The sequence below is a fragment of the Hyla sarda genome, chromosome 8 (genome assembly GCF_029499605.1).
Source record: "Hyla sarda isolate aHylSar1 chromosome 8, aHylSar1.hap1, whole genome shotgun sequence".
In the NCBI taxonomy this organism is placed as follows: domain Eukaryota; kingdom Metazoa; phylum Chordata; class Amphibia; order Anura; family Hylidae; genus Hyla; species Hyla sarda.
The window spans coordinates 186,647,130-186,662,210 of record NC_079196.1 but is presented as its reverse complement, the minus strand read 5'-3'; the positions used below and the strand labels follow the sequence as shown (position 1 = coordinate 186,662,210).

Here is a 15,081-nt window from a genome sequence, read left to right as displayed (position 1 = left end):
TCGCGCTGCAGGGGGGCGATCCACCCCACTAGCCCACCAGGGAGCATTCACATCTCCCTTTAGACACTGCTGTCAGCTTTGACAGCGGCGATCTAAAGGGTTAATAGCCAGCCGCGGCTATTAGCGGCGGCCCCCGGCTACTGAGAACAGCCGGGGGCTGCAAAGTATGGAGCGGGCAGGAATCCCGAGCCCACTCCATACTCCCCTGTGAGCGCCGCATTCATCTCCCCGTGCAGACGCGCCTCCTCCCCTCAGCTCTCCGAAGCTACAGCTGGGGGGAGTGAAGGCAGAGGACGCAGGTCGGCACGGGGAGCAAGAAGCCACGCCCCCTCATCTCCCCCCGCACGTCTGCAGAGCAGGGGAGAGAAGACACATTCACAGCTTCTCATCTCCCCTGCTCTGCTTCCGAGGATACAGGCTGCGGAGTATGGAGCGGGCAGGAGTCGGCAGCCCGCTCCATACAGATTGCAGATCGCCGCCGCACTTGTCAGGTCCGGCCCTGCTTGCCCGAAGCCGGGCTAAGGGCTGGACAAATTCACCTGCCCGGCGCCCAAAACTGCTAGTCCCGATAGAAATTCCACATCCCTGCTGCTGCTTCTTTTCTAGGTCCCAATGTTTTCAAACAGCAGCGGTGATGTCATGAAGCTACACCCATGCTCCAAGTCGGCCCCAAAATGGTAGATACTGAAGATGGAGAACCAGAGCACGGAATGGGACCAAGTAAATATTGTTGTCAGTGTCACCTGCACTACTTGCCTGTACTGACAGGTTCGAACAGGTGAAACTGATGACAGATTTTGTTTAAAAAAGGTTCCTACGGGGGTGTTTTGGTGTTTTCTGACAACTGACCATAATACAGCACTGCCATTTAGCCCAGATTTAATGTTTTAATAGATTCTAGGGATCGACCAATACCGATAATCTGTGACCTTTCAGGCCGATAACTTATACAGATATTCCGGTATAAGTTATCGGCTATCCCCCGCAGAAGCCGTTGCAGATTAATGATTTAAAGCGGGCGCTTTAAATCAATGAACTGCAGTGGCTTTTGCGGGGCCAGAGGCCACCGCCACCCGCTTCTCTCCCCCTGCCTGTCCTGGGGTCCTCCCGAGTCCAACCACCGACACTGACCCATTGCCTCCTCCATCCCCGGTTTTATAATTACCTGTTCCCGGGGTCCGCGATACTTCTGGCTCCGGCGGCGGCCTGCGCTGTCACAGTGCGCACTGACGGTGACGTCGCGTTGAGGACGTCATTGCACAGCAACAGCGCAGGACGCTGCAGGAGCCAGAAGTATCGTGGACCCTGGGAACAGGTAATTATAAAACCGGGGATGGGGGAGGCAATGGGGTGGCAGCGGTTGTCTCTCGGGCTGGGGGGGCCGGGCATTATCAGCATATCGGCAAGTTGATTGCCAATACCTATAATGTCCAAAATCGTGAATATCGGCCAAACCGATAATCGGGCGATCATTATAGATACCTGATAAAAATATACACAATATACGTGTACATGCACACATGGCCCACTTTATTGGTTACACCTGATAAACCTCTTAAGGGCCCAGGGCTTACCTGTACGCCCGGAGCCCGCTCCTTTTCTATAACGAGGGGGCCGCAGCATGGCCCCGCGTCATAGCAGGTCGGGCCCGGCCTCTAATAATGGCAGGGACCCGTGGCTAATAGTTGACCGCCGCGTCTAAAGTGAAAGTAAACATATTGCGGCTAGCTCAGTGGGCTTTTCAGGACCGCTGCGGCAAAATCGCGGCACCCCGAACAGCTGCAGGACCCAAGGAGGGTTCCTACCTTCCTCCTCGCTGTCCAATCGCTGAATGACTGCTCAGTGCCCGAGATACAGCCATGAGCAGTCAAGTGGCAGAATAATTGATCAATGTTATCCTATGGGATAACAATGATCAATGTAAAAGATCAGTGTGTGCAGTGTTATGGGCTATAACATTGCTTAAAAAAAAAAAAAAATTATAATAATAATTATAATAAAAAAAAAAAAAAAAGATCATTTAGCCCCTCACTTAATAAAGTTTAAATCACGTCCTTTCTCCCTTTAAAAAAAAAATAAAATAAATAAAAATAGAAAAAAGCGGTGCCCCGTGAGCTCCGGTGACGATCACTTACCTGTCCTCGGGGCTCCGGCGCATCCTCTTTGGGATCCCTGCATCGTCGGCACTCTCCATCGACCTCATCACATCGCTGCGCACGCCGTCCCGTCATCCAATAGGAGCGGCATGCGTAGCGACGTGATGGCGGCGACGGAGAGTGAGGATGCCGGGGAAGCAGAGGCCTTGCCGGAGCGTCGGGGACACCCCGGGGACAGCGATGGATGGCGACATCCCGGACAGCGGTGACGGTCCGGAGTGGCGGGGACAGGCGAGTACAACTTCCTCTAACAGTGGTCTACAACCTGCGGAACTCCAGATGTTGCAAAACTACAACTCTCAGCATGCCCGGACAGCGCTGGGTGTTGTAGCTTTGCAACATCTGGAGGTCTGCAGGTTGTAGACCACTGTCCTATACTTTACATTGCACGGATCCCTCAACATACGACGGTCAGTTTGGAAAGGATTACCATCGTATGTTGAGGGACTACTGTATGTGGTATCGCCGAGTGTGGAAATATCCGAATTATAAAAAAATATGTTGTTAATTAAACCACGTACACGTAAAAATATTCCAGAGTCCAAAATAGCGTATTTTTGGTCACTTTATATCATGAAAAAGAGAAAAAAATGAATAAAAAGCGATCAAGAAGTCGTTATAGGGGTCAGACGATGACAATTTTAAAACGTATTAATTTTCATGCATGCAGTTATGATTTTTTCAAGCAGTAAGACAAAATCAAACCTATATAAGTAGGGTATCATTTTAATCGTATTGACCTACAGAATAAAGATAAGGTGTCATTTTTACCGAAAAATTTACTGGGTAGAAACGGAAGCCCCCAAAAGTTACAAAATGGCATTTTTTTTCTTCAATTTTGTCGCACAATGATTCTTTTTCCATTTTGCTGTAGATTTTTGGGTAAAATGACGGATTCATTACAAAGTAGAATTGGTGGAGCAAAAAATAAGCCATCATTTGGATTTTTAGATGCAAAGTTGAAAGAATTATGATTTTTTAAAAGGTAAAGGAGAAAAAAAAAAAAAAGTGCAAAAACAGAAAAGGTGTCCTTAAAGGTGTACTCCACTGCCCCAGCATTCGGAAAATGTAGTGCCGAACGCTAGGTGCGGGCTTCAGGTGTCACCACGACCCCCAATGCAAGTCTATGGGAGGGGGCATGGAATATGAAACACCCCCTCCCATAGGCTTGCACTGAGGAGGCGTGGCTTGACACCACAAGGGGCATGGCAAACCCTGAAGCACTCACTCAGCGTTCACAACTAAATGTTCCGAATTCTGGGGCAGTGGAATACCCATTTAAGGGGTTAAATTCTTGTCAATACAAATGGCTAAGGAGCCAATCACATGGCACATGGCAGCATCTCAATGCATTTAGGCATGTAGATGTTCTAAAGACAAGGGGAAGAGTGAGGATTTAAAGAGGTACTCCTCCAAAAACACCCTATCCCCAATCCAAACGTGATCTATTGCATTGTGATCTGGTGACTGGAGTCATTGTCATGTGTGTTGTTATTGTGTGGAAGACATTTTCTTGGCACACTTTGTGCCCCTTCCTTACATTTTAGCATCATTTAAACATGACAGGAGGTGAGTATTCTTGCTGACCGTGTCCGCACCCTTAATAAACAGCAGTCCCATCTTCTGATGACTACTTCCAGCAGGATAATGCACCACATCACCTCATACACAACAATGAGATCACAATAATAGATCACCACTGGGATGTAGTGGACAGGAGATCATGGATGTGCAGCTGCAGTAACTGTGAACCTTGGCAAGGTGTACCTAATAAAGTGGCCCGTGAGTGAGATAGATAGAGATATATATAGTGTATACATACAAGTTAGATAGTAGTCACACAGCAGTGTATAGGTGTCACTTCTCACACACATCCCGCTATGGATGCTCAGCACCAGCACACGCTTCCCGCCTCCATCCCCACCATGCTTCCCATCACGTAGCCCATTCACAGCCATTAAGCGCTCTGAGCAGCTGACAGCTCCGCGGGGCCACCTGACTGGCCGCTCAGGCCATACAATGGGCAGAGGGCGGGAGGGCCTACAGAGCCGGCGCAGGCCTCACCATGGCGACCAGCCCGGCGCCGCGCTTCTGTCACCCCGCTCCTGTCAGTGCACACACCACCACGCCCCTCCCTCCGACGCCGTATCCACGTTACCTCAGGTGGCGTAACCGAATTAAATCCGCCGAACGTCCCCGGCCGCCTCCATAACCTCCTATATCTGCCGGGGGAAGTGTCTGAACAATGACGTTCTCCTTACACCGCCTATATCCGGGTAACCACGGAAACAAGGCGGAACCTTTAGGAATGGGCGGAACGTCATCGTGACGTCACACAGCGCCCTGCCCGCGACCACCAATCACAGCCGTTCACTTTCTATTCGCCCGTGTGTTAAATCAAAAAGTGCCTATCGTGGATAGGGGACACTGGTGACGTCAGAGTCATGTGACCTGATTTCGACACTTTTTTTTTTTCCCCCGCTGGAATTCTCAGGGGCTCGTATTGTGTGGCCTACAATGGGCGGGAGGAACCGCACGTGTGTGAGCAGGTTCTGCCTTCACACGAAGCGTTTTGTTTCTTCTTGCAAATCTTCCTCTGTTTTATATTTTATTTTTTGTACGGAAACGCTGTGAAATTTTGCTGCATATATCTTGTGTGAACATACCCTTAGCGCACATTCACACCTGCATTGCTACCTTAAAACTCGATCAGAAATCGAATCTGAAATCTCTGGATTTAGTTAGGGAAGTGTTTTCCGACCAGCGTGCTTTAAGCTGTTGCAAAACTACAACTCCTAGCAATCCCGGACAGCCTTTGGCTGTGCAGTTTTTTAAATGGGCCCTGTCAGATGCAAAAACTTTTGATATGTTGTAAAGCATGTATAACCAAGCAATTGCTTTCATTAGAACATTTTCTGTATTTCATACTGAAAAAGCCAGTCAAACAACTGCCCTCCCTTCCCCCCCCCCCCCCCCTCCTGCTTGGACACATACTAGTCCTGCTGTGTCCATGCATCATCACCTATGTCATGGACACAGTTTTTTGATTGACAGCTATCAGTGCAGGGGTCACAGCTGGAGGAAAAATCCTCCCACTGTCAGCTTGCGTCCCGCTACTGTCAGTGAGGACAAGCTGGGAGTTTTGTTAAAGGGGTACTCCGTTACCTAGCTGTCAGAGCTCCGCTTTCCAGCATCCGGAAGTTATTGTTCCAAACAATGTGTGTGCGGGCTTCCGTGTTCAGAGCCACCCCTCCTGACGTCACGCCCGCCCCCTCAACGAAAATCTATGGGAAGGCTGTCGCGCCCCCTTCCCATAGACTTTCGTTGAGGGGGCGGGCCTGATGTCCCGAGGGGTGGCCCTGAACACACATATTTCAGAAAAATAACTTCCTTACGCTGGAAAGCGGAGCTCCGGCAGCAAGGTAATGGAGTACCCCTTTAATGCTAGGGGAGATGTGAGCAGACAGAGGGAGGGGACGGAGACCTGCACAGTGAGGCCACGCCCCCTCCCTTTGAGCGGAATTCAGACTAGTGAGCTAAACTAAAAGTGTAATAAAAAATAAATAATAGTGCTAGACACATAAAAATGTGGTACTCAGTGATATATTTTTTTTAAAAGTTTTTTTGTTGGATCTGACGGGTACACTTTAAGTTTTTGAACCAAAGCCAGAAGTGGATTCAATAGGAAATAAAAATATAGGAGGAAAGACGTAGGCTATGTTCACTCAATGGAATTTCTTGTGGAATTCCGCATGGAGATTCCCCAGCATTGATATCAATGGGATTCTGCTGCACTGTTCACACTGGACACCGGATTCAAACTCCAGTGTCCTCAGAAAGAATAGGCATGTCTGTGGAGCGGGCACGGAAATCAGATTTCTCGATCAGCTCCATTGGGGGACACAAAGACCGTGGGTATATCTTGCTGCCACTAGGCAACAAAAAGAAAGTTGGCCCCTCCTGGCAGGCTATACCCCGCCTACTGACCCTGAGCTCATCAGTATTAGCTTAGTGTCAGTGGGAGGCAGACACAGGTCTGGTGTTCTCTTTTTATTTTATAGCTAGGGCCTGTTTGTAGGTTCTTTTCTCTTTTTTAATTTCTTTTTTCAGGGGGTTCAGGAGCATGGCGCTACCTGTTCCCCCATATGCAGCTATGGGGCAGATATGCCCCGTTAACCCCTTCCCCCAACGACTAGCACCTGGGGTTGTACCTTTGGTCAGGGTCCCCCTACCTTCCCTGCTCGTCCTGCTGTCTCAGCCTGACATGATACAGGTGATCATACCTGGCTGAAGACATCTTAGGTGAGTATGGCGGATTAGGGTGAGTATGTCACTCTCCTTTCCACAGCACCTCTTCATCTGCCTCTTGGGGTCCCCTATTATCTGGGGCCCAGGGGGATTTTCCTGGGGGTGATGGCTACCTTTTATTAATGTTAGGGGTTTTCAGCCTCCGGGTCTTCTCCCTCTATGCACATGTCAGGGGTTAGCGGGGCAACCTCCCCCCACCGCCAGCACTGCTTACTAGAGTTTTCAATGCTCCAACGCCTGTCCGCAGCCTCTGTCAGCTCCGCTGCGGCACACTTTTACTTTCGTTTTCACCCGCTTCTTGGGCATGTACGTGCTGCGGGGTGCATATTAATTGAGGCTGCTGCCTGTGTCTGGACTTAGCTCCGCCCACTTCCTATATAACGGGCGCGCTGGTGGGGCGCCCACCCTACTCTTTTCTGCGGCCAATGATTCCCCTATCAGTGCGCGCTTTGGGGGTTAATTTCTGGATGCCTCCCTCTCTGGCTCCAATAGGACGCCGTTCTGGTACTGTGACTGCTCTGTTCCTGGGTCAGTGCAGCCGGCACCTCCCCCTTCTCTCTGCCTGCAGACTCAGCTGTCACCTGCCTCTGCAGCTCCAGCCGGGACACAGCACAACCTGCTTCCCAGCTCCCCAGACAGGCTACCATCCCAGGTCCCCAACTCCTTGTTCTAGGTCTAACACGCCCCAGTCTAAGGCTACCACAGCACAGCCTGCTTCCTACCTCCCCACCCCCAGGCTACCATCCCAGGTCCCCAACTCCTTGTTCTAGGTCTAACACGACCCAGTCTAAGGCTACCACAGCACGCTCCCACTCTCCAGGGGAAGTAGAGGATGACTGGTCAGAATCCACCTTCGATCATGAGAACCACTCTGCCGTGTCTGGTATGGTGGACAGCTTGGTGTCAGCCATCAGGGACACACTTCATCTGGAGGACCCAAGAACTTAGGATCCTGATCCAGAAGTTTCTTTTCGCCGCTCTCGGCATTCCCCCTAGGCTTTCAGTTCTCATGCTGAATTTGACGTCTTACTGGACGCGGCTTGGAAGCATCCGGACAAATGTTTCCAGGGAACCAAGAAGATTCAAACGTAATTTCCCTTTCCTCCGGATTTCAAGGTGGACAGCTCCACCTGTAGTAGATCCTCCAGTTTCTTGTCTGTCCAAAAACTACTACCCTGCCTCTGACAGACGCAGCATCACCTGAGGATCCGGCGGACAAGAAGATAGAGAACTTGGCGAAATTTGAAATCAATGGGACTCTGCTGCAGAGGAATGTCCGTGCAGAATTTTTATTTTTTTGGTTTCCTGCTGCAAGTATGAATGGGGGTGGGCTCAAAACTTTCAGATCTGCTGCAGACCCCATTGAAGTTAATAGGATCGCGGTAGATTTTCCACAGCAGCAATTCTGCTGCCGAAAATATGCTGCAGAGAGCCCGCCCGTGTGAACACACCCTAGGCCTCATTCATAAACTGTTGTTTTTGTGGTGATTTTTTTTCTTTTTGCTTAAAAAAATATTCCCCAAAATGATGCAGTTTTCCATGTGATTGCGTTACCTGGCACATTTGTGGAGTGAGAGAGGATCACACTAGTTATTAACTTCCTTTCTGCTGTGACATCATTTAGATCAGTGTTTTCCCAAACAGCGTGCTGCCAGTTTTGCAAAACTACTGGACAGCCAAAGGCATGCTGGGAGTTAGAAGAATAGAGACAGAAAAGAATTAGGACAAATTATTTCTTACAAGTTATGAAAAATTCAAACTTACCGTATATACTCGAGTATAAGTCGACCCGAATATAAACCGATGCACCTAAATTTTACCACAAAAATAAATAAAAAAAATGGACAAAAAAAAAAAAAAAAAAAAAAAAAAAAAAAAAAAAAAAAAATGTATTGACTCGAGTATAAGCCTAGGGTGGGAAATGCAGCAGTTACTAACTACAATGCCCAGCGTGCCCTGATACAGCCTATGCAGCAGGCCCAAACCTAAAACAGTACACGTTATACATAGATATTTTTAAATCAAACATTTTGAGAAGGCTTGTCACCCCCTTACTAATAAAACAGTACAGTGTGGTGGCTTCGGCAGCCTGGAACTCTGCCGCACTGCTCTCTGATGGGGCTCGTGACGTCACTGATGTCTTCCACCCTGGTAACAGACGTGCCTGTATGTTATCAGCAAGCCCTGAGATGTTAAAGGGCCCTGCAAAATGCCAAAGGCTGTCCAGGCATGTTGGGAGTTGTAGTTTTGCAACATCTGGAGGCACCTTGGTTGGGAAACACTGCTCTAAAGATTCATTCTTCCTTAGGACTTATTTAATAATTGAACAGGGCAGCAGAAGAATATCTGGGTCCTACAATATGAGCATCCACCACAGTTGTAGTTTTTCCTATACTGCTACCAAATTGGTCTGAGGGTATGTTCACATTACCTTCCTGCCGTTGTTATTTGAATTGGTTGGCACCCTGTCGAAAACGGGATGCCATTTTGGGATCAGTGGACCCCTTTCACTTCTATGGCTGAGTGGAGTCACCCCTGGTGACTCAGTTCGGGATGTAGCCACTATTTAAAGCACACTCATGACTAGTGCTGCTCTTGAGCCCTTGAAATGGCCCTTACGTTCTGAAAGGAGTCAATAGGCGACTACTTTCAGCCATAGCAGTGAATGGTTCACTGTCAACAGTATACGTCAGAATCCTCTTTTTGGCGGGGTGCAGACGGATATGATTAACAGCGACAGGAATGTAGTGTGTTTGTTCCCTCATACTGGTAATGCTCAGCTATCGTAGCTAGTAAAGAATACACAACTAAATGAGGACATACACAAAGGTTTATAGAAAAAAAATATTTATTTCTTAATATCAACAAGTAATAAAACCTGAAACTTGGGCTTTATAAAATATATATATTTTTTTTAATAATAAGTAAATCATAAAATACGGTCTGTTATGAGATAAAACATATGGGTGTGGCTGCTGCTGTAATGGAGAACCATAAAAGTCTCTAATATAAGTAATTTTCTTTTTGTGCCTCTTCATCCTCTGCGTATGTTACTCAAAAGTCGATCATATCCAGGCTAGCAAGGTGCCTCATTGTCGGCCTCCCATGGGGACAGTTCCATGGCTGCTCAATTTCTCCCATGTGTATCACCAGTTTTCTCATTTCATGAGTGTTTAAGGCCGTTCCTATCATCACCTGATGGCAAAGAGAGACAAAGAGAACCCAACCATGTTACTACTAGTCAGTGAGCTCTGAAGCACCAGGAAAGGATCATGGTCACACTCTAAAAAGCTGTCAAGTATAATAATACGGATGTAGCACCTCCAATTCTATAAACACCTTGAAATGCATTTTTTTATTCTTGTTTTGCACTTATTATGGGTCAAAAACATCTTCTCCATTGGTTTTTATTAAAAATGTTGCTCTCTTTCCCTTTTACACTTGTCTCATCTGTGAAGCTTTTCTTTGATGGGTCTCTTATCAGCCCATCTCTTCTGAAGGAACTTTTAGGGTATGTTCCCAAGGTCTGGCCGGAAAATTTCTGCACTCCGCAGACAGCAGGCACCGCCTGAACATGCCAGCGCTAGGACCGCTGGAAGAAACACATCTCCATAGGTGGCAATGCATTTTTGAGTGAATTACACAAAATGAATTGACAAGTAATTTTTTTTCTGTGGAGGTTGAAATACACATTGAAGCAGAACCCCATTGATAACAAATGGACTCTGCTGCAACGGAATTTCCAAGCAAAAAATGTTTTAATCTTGTCAAGCAGCTTAGGCTCCTTTCACACTGCCGTTATGACATTGCAGTGTGACGCCCGACAGGAGAGCCGGGGGGGGGGAAAGTGGGAGAAAAAATACTGCTTGCTCCGTCTTTTTCTCCCGCTATTCCCCTAAAAAAACAACGGCGCCCGACAGACCCTATAACAGTAAATGGGACCCGTTGGGACCCGTTGTTGCCGTGTCACGAGAACGACTGTTAAAGGCACAAAAAAACAAAAAAACTTTAACTGACGTTCTTGACGGAGCGGAACGGTAGTGTGAAAGGGGGGGCTTAGAAGGTCCTTTAGGAGAGTAAAAAGAACAGCTGTCAAGGTGGATTCTCTAAAGGACTTTTCACTGAATAGGACACAGCAAGTCTGTATTCACACAGCAGAGTTTCCGCTTGCGGAATTCCGCCTCAAATTAAAGCGGACTTCAATGTGATTTCGCACTTCCATTCACACTTCTGAATTTCTGCTTGCGGAATTGGTGCGGAAGCGCAAGCGAAAATTCAGAAGTGTGAATGGGAGTGCGGAATCTCATAGAAGTCTATGGGCTTGAATTTGAGGCGGAATTCCGCAAGCGGAAACTCTGCCGTGTGAATAGACCCTAAGGCTATGTTTACACAGTGGAATTTCTGTAATTCCACTCAAATTCTGTTCTGTAAAGCTGGCTGTGGATTTTTATGGAATATGTGCAGAATTTATGCAGAATTTCTGTACTGTCAACATCAACACAGATTCTGGATGGAATTCACAGTCCCACTGACTTCAATGGGATTCTGCAGCAGAAATCCCACCATGTCAATGGAACAGCAGAATCCCCATTCAAACTCAATGGGCAGTAAATTTTCCGCCTGGAAATTCCTCCGTGTGAACATAGCCTTGGCAGTTTTTCTTTAGAATACAGACCTACAGAGAAAATGTTGTTTGTATCATGAGTACAAAGCAAAAATAAAACAAATGCATTGTAAAGGTGTCCTCAGCCTTTCAAAGTTTTTCAAAGTACTTTTATTTTACAGTGTCTGCAGTGCTACATTTGACTACTGGATATAACTTTAGAAAGATGATTCCAGGTCACACACAGTAGTGAGAGCAGTCTACAGGAGTAGATTCTGACGATAGATTTTCTTTGAGATATCTGTATTTAGCTTCTTGCTGTAAACACTGAAAAGTATCTAATAGATACAAGTCTTCACTTACAGATTTCCTGCACGCTCTTGAGGCAAACATCTGCTGTACCCGAGATGGTCTGCACATAACACCCGGAGAGTCACTAAGCATAAAGATTAATTCCTCGATGTCTTGCTGGCCAAAGGTCCAATTTTTGCTAGTTGGTAAGGAAACTAACTTTACTCTTTCCAAGATAGGAGCTGTAAAAATACATAAACAATTAAATCAATAAATAATAATCAGTCTGTTAGATGCTAAATGTGTTAAAAAAGGTTGTCTGAAGAAATATTATTATATGTCTGTGCTCGTGGTGGGGGAAAAATGTAAGCACTGGTACTCAGCTGCTGCGGTCAGTTATTGATATTCATCTGAACAACTCCTTTTTTGTTGTAACACGGAGCAAATAAACTTATCCATATGAACAGTAGAAATTATTATTTACCAGTGAAGATTCCTGTAGACTGTAGGTCCACGTCTCTCAAAAATTGGTTGGAAAGTTCATTATAAATGGTCACTGTCAGATACAAAAACTTTTTATATGTTGTACATCTTGGCAAAACATTAACCTTTCTAATATACTTCAAAGAAATCATGGCTTATAAAATCATGGCGTTGTCCATACCTGTGCTTCAGCTTGGACAAAGTCCAGTAAGGGAGGGTGGGCTAGCCCTCCTCTGTGCTCTCTCCTGTCTGATAAGACAGGAGAGAGCACAGAGGAGTGCTATCAGACAGGAGAGAGCACAGAGGAGAGCTATCAAACAGGAGAGAGCACAGAGGAGAGCTATCAGACAGGAGAAAGCACAGAGGAGTCCTATCAGGCAGGAGAGAGCACAGAGGAGTCCTATCAGGCAGGAGAAAGCACAGAGGAGTCCTATCAGGCAGGAGAGAGCACAGAGGAGTCCTATCAGACAGGAGAGAGCACAGAGGAGTCCTATCAGACAGGAGAGAGCACAGAGGAGTCATATCAGACAGGAGAGAGCACAGAGGAGTCCTATCAGACAGGAGAGAGTACAGAGGAGTATTATCAGACAGGAGAGAACACAGATGAGTTCTATCAGACAGGAGAGAGCACAGAGGAGTCCTATCAGACAGGAGAGAGCACAAAGGAGTGTTATCAGACAGGAGAGAGTACAGAGGAGTGCTATCAGACAGGAGAGAGCACAGAGGAGTCCTATCAGACAGGAGAGAGCACAAAGGAGTGTTATCAGACAGGAGAGAGCACAGAGGAGTCCTATCAGACAGGAGAGAGCACAGATGAGTTCTATCAGACAGGAGAGAGCACAGAGGAGTACTATCAGACAGGAAAGAGCACAGAGGAGTACTATCAGACAGGAGAGAGCACAGAGGAGTGCTATCAGACAGGAGAGAGCACAGAGGAGTCCTATCAGACAGGAGAGAGCACAAAGGAGTGTTATCAGACAGGAGAGAACACAGAGGAGTGCTAGCCCACCCTCACTTACTGGACTTTGTACATGCCTGTGCTTCAGCTTTGACAAAGCCATGATTTTATAAGCTATGATTTCTATAAAAAGGAAATAACATTTTAATATGAAGTATATTAGAAAGGTTAATGTTTTGCCAAGATGTACAATATATAAAAAGTTTTTGAATCTGACAGTGCCCATTTAATGTAACCTGACTGAAATTTATAAAACGGCAGTGGCCATAGTGTAGCTTCTGAGCCTCTTCTGTGTGGCTCCTGACACCCCAGTTCCCTGCCTTCTCCAAACACCAACCATGCCTGCAGCTCATGTTAGTGGAAGAGAGATGATGGTGGAGCATGGATGAGATAGGGGTGTTTTATTATAGTGGCAGCATGGCTGGTAAAATTCAGGGGCATCAGTAGCATTGCATGTCTTCATACCCAGCACACATCTAAGTACTGTCTTTAGCTAATGACCAGTCATGGTTTTGAATGAAATGCCAAGGTTAGATCTTGAACTGAACATGTTTCCATGACTGTGGCTCTCAAATGGAGCTTTGGTAACAATTTCACATGATCTGACATTGTGAATGGAAGGAAGCAACTGCATACTGGGTGAATGTCACATACAAGTCCTATTCTAATGGAAGCCATGAACAAAACTGCATGGCATACAGTTGGCACTTGTGTCTATCCATGCCTAATGTCTAAGCAAGTGGAAGATGAAATGGGAACTATCATAGGGAAAAAAAACAAAGAAACTGTTGATATGTCCTAAAGGGTGTTCAGACCCCGACCGATCACGAGAATGAGTCGGGAAAAGCGCACTCTTGGAGTGTTCTGTCACGGCTATGGGGCCATCCTGGTTTAACACAGTGTGGAGAGAAGAGCACTGCTGTGCACTTCGCTCTCAGCTTGTTCTCACGATGGGTCAGGATCTGAACACGATAAAAACATTTGACATGTCTCTAAGACTTGTCAAACTTTTCTTTTTTATTGACAGGTACAATATATGTTGTATATACAGGTATACATTGTGCTTCGGCAACCACAAAAGCAAAGTAGAGTTAGATCAGTGCTGGGAAACATTAAAAAGGCACTGTCACCAATATTAAATATTGATATGTTGCAGATATAGTCATTCTAAAACTCTCTAATATATATCTTTAAAAAAATATTTAAATTTAAAATTCTGGCCATTAGATATCCCTATAGAGGCTAATCTGATATTTGTTTCTGGCCAAGTCATCTCACAGCACATCATCTGGATCCCTGCAGCAGGAGCTGAGAGACACAGGAAATGAAAGTGGACACAGCCTGCTCAGGGACAAAACCCGTTAGGGTGCATGTACACCATGTTTTCAGGCTTCGGCTGCTGGATCCGGCTGGGGGAGGGAAAAATCGTGCGCTCCTGTACCCCAGCCAGACCAGCGCTGAAATCCATTGACTTTAATAAGCAGACCAGAGTTGTTTGACTCTGGTCGGCTCATTTCTGCTCAGTGTCTGGTTTTGTGACCGGACTTAAAACTGTAGTATACTACGGTTTTAGGTCCGGTCAGAAAACCGGATACGGGCCAAAAATGAGCCGACCGTAGTCAAACGGTGACTCTGGTTGGCTCATTAAAGTCAATGGATTTCAGCACCGGTCCGGCTGGGGTACGGCAGCGCACGGTTTTCCCCTGAAAACGTGGTGTGCATGCACCCTTAGGGAGAGGAATGAAGGGAATTAAGCAGCACAAAGAGGCTGTTCTCTAGCCAGAACTGCACAGATAAACTTAGATAAAAGTGACAGGAACATAATCCTAATTATAGTGTGAGTAACATCCTCTTTTTTTTTTTTTTTTTTTCCCTTGGTGACAGGTACACTTTAAACATTTTCAGGATGTCTTTTGGATGACTTGCTAAAGACTGAAGCTGCCAGTGAGGGCACAGAAGTCGTTCAAGAGGTTTTATCATCAGACAAGACCTTTTAGCACAAGGGTAAATAGCAGATTTTGCTGCCGAGTTCCTTTTTTCTTCTTTGGATTACTCCCTGCTTCTTTGGTAATAGTTCCACAATAATGGAATAAATGTATGGTGTTGCTATATAAATCAGAAGGTGTCTGTTTGGCCTTTTCTCTTAGCTTAGTGTTTTTAGCATTAGCATATAGGTTGTCTCATAAGACAAACCATTTAACTCTAGAAAATTGGTTGGAGATTTTTATACAATATAAACAGTACAGCGTGACAGCAAAAAAACCTTGAATGATAACTAAAGG

General features: G+C 46.2%; 2 protein-coding genes and 1 long non-coding RNA gene across 9 annotated transcripts in view; 1 reads left to right on the top strand and 2 right to left on the bottom strand.

Moving 5' to 3' along the window:
* USP42 (ubiquitin specific peptidase 42) overlaps positions 1-4,453 on the bottom strand; it is a 57,567-nt gene extending 53,114 nt beyond the window's left edge. For 4 of the 5 annotated variants that reach the window (XM_056536024.1, XM_056536029.1, XM_056536026.1 and 1 more), the window contains exon 1: positions 4,315-4,453. The gene's annotated coding sequence lies outside the window, so the exon portion shown is untranslated. Of the gene's footprint in view, positions 1-3,978; positions 4,082-4,314 lie in introns of those variants that run through there. The other variant, XM_056536025.1, reaches the window with a different exon arrangement.
* Positions 4,177-15,075, top strand: LOC130285000 (uncharacterized). Of its 3 annotated transcripts, none has more exons than XR_008847212.1 (3): positions 4,177-4,319; positions 11,433-11,564; positions 14,684-15,074. It is a non-coding gene; the product is annotated as an uncharacterized LOC130285000 (long non-coding RNA). The 3 variants fall into 3 exon arrangements; XR_008847213.1 differs by having other exon boundaries at positions 4,295-4,432; positions 14,684-15,075; XR_008847211.1 differs by lacking the exon at positions 4,177-4,319 and adding an exon at positions 9,940-10,079 and having other exon boundaries at positions 14,684-15,069.
* The window catches only part of PMS2 (PMS1 homolog 2, mismatch repair system component), a 39,196-nt gene continuing 32,431 nt past the window's right edge, over positions 8,317-15,081 (bottom strand). The window contains exons 14-15 of the mRNA XM_056536033.1: positions 11,431-11,600; positions 8,317-9,659 (exon numbers count right to left, since the gene is read on the bottom strand). Coding sequence (XP_056392008.1) covers positions 9,519-9,659; positions 11,431-11,600 — 311 coding nt within the window. The 3' untranslated portion in view covers positions 8,317-9,518. The remainder of the gene's footprint in view (positions 9,660-11,430; positions 11,601-15,081) is intronic.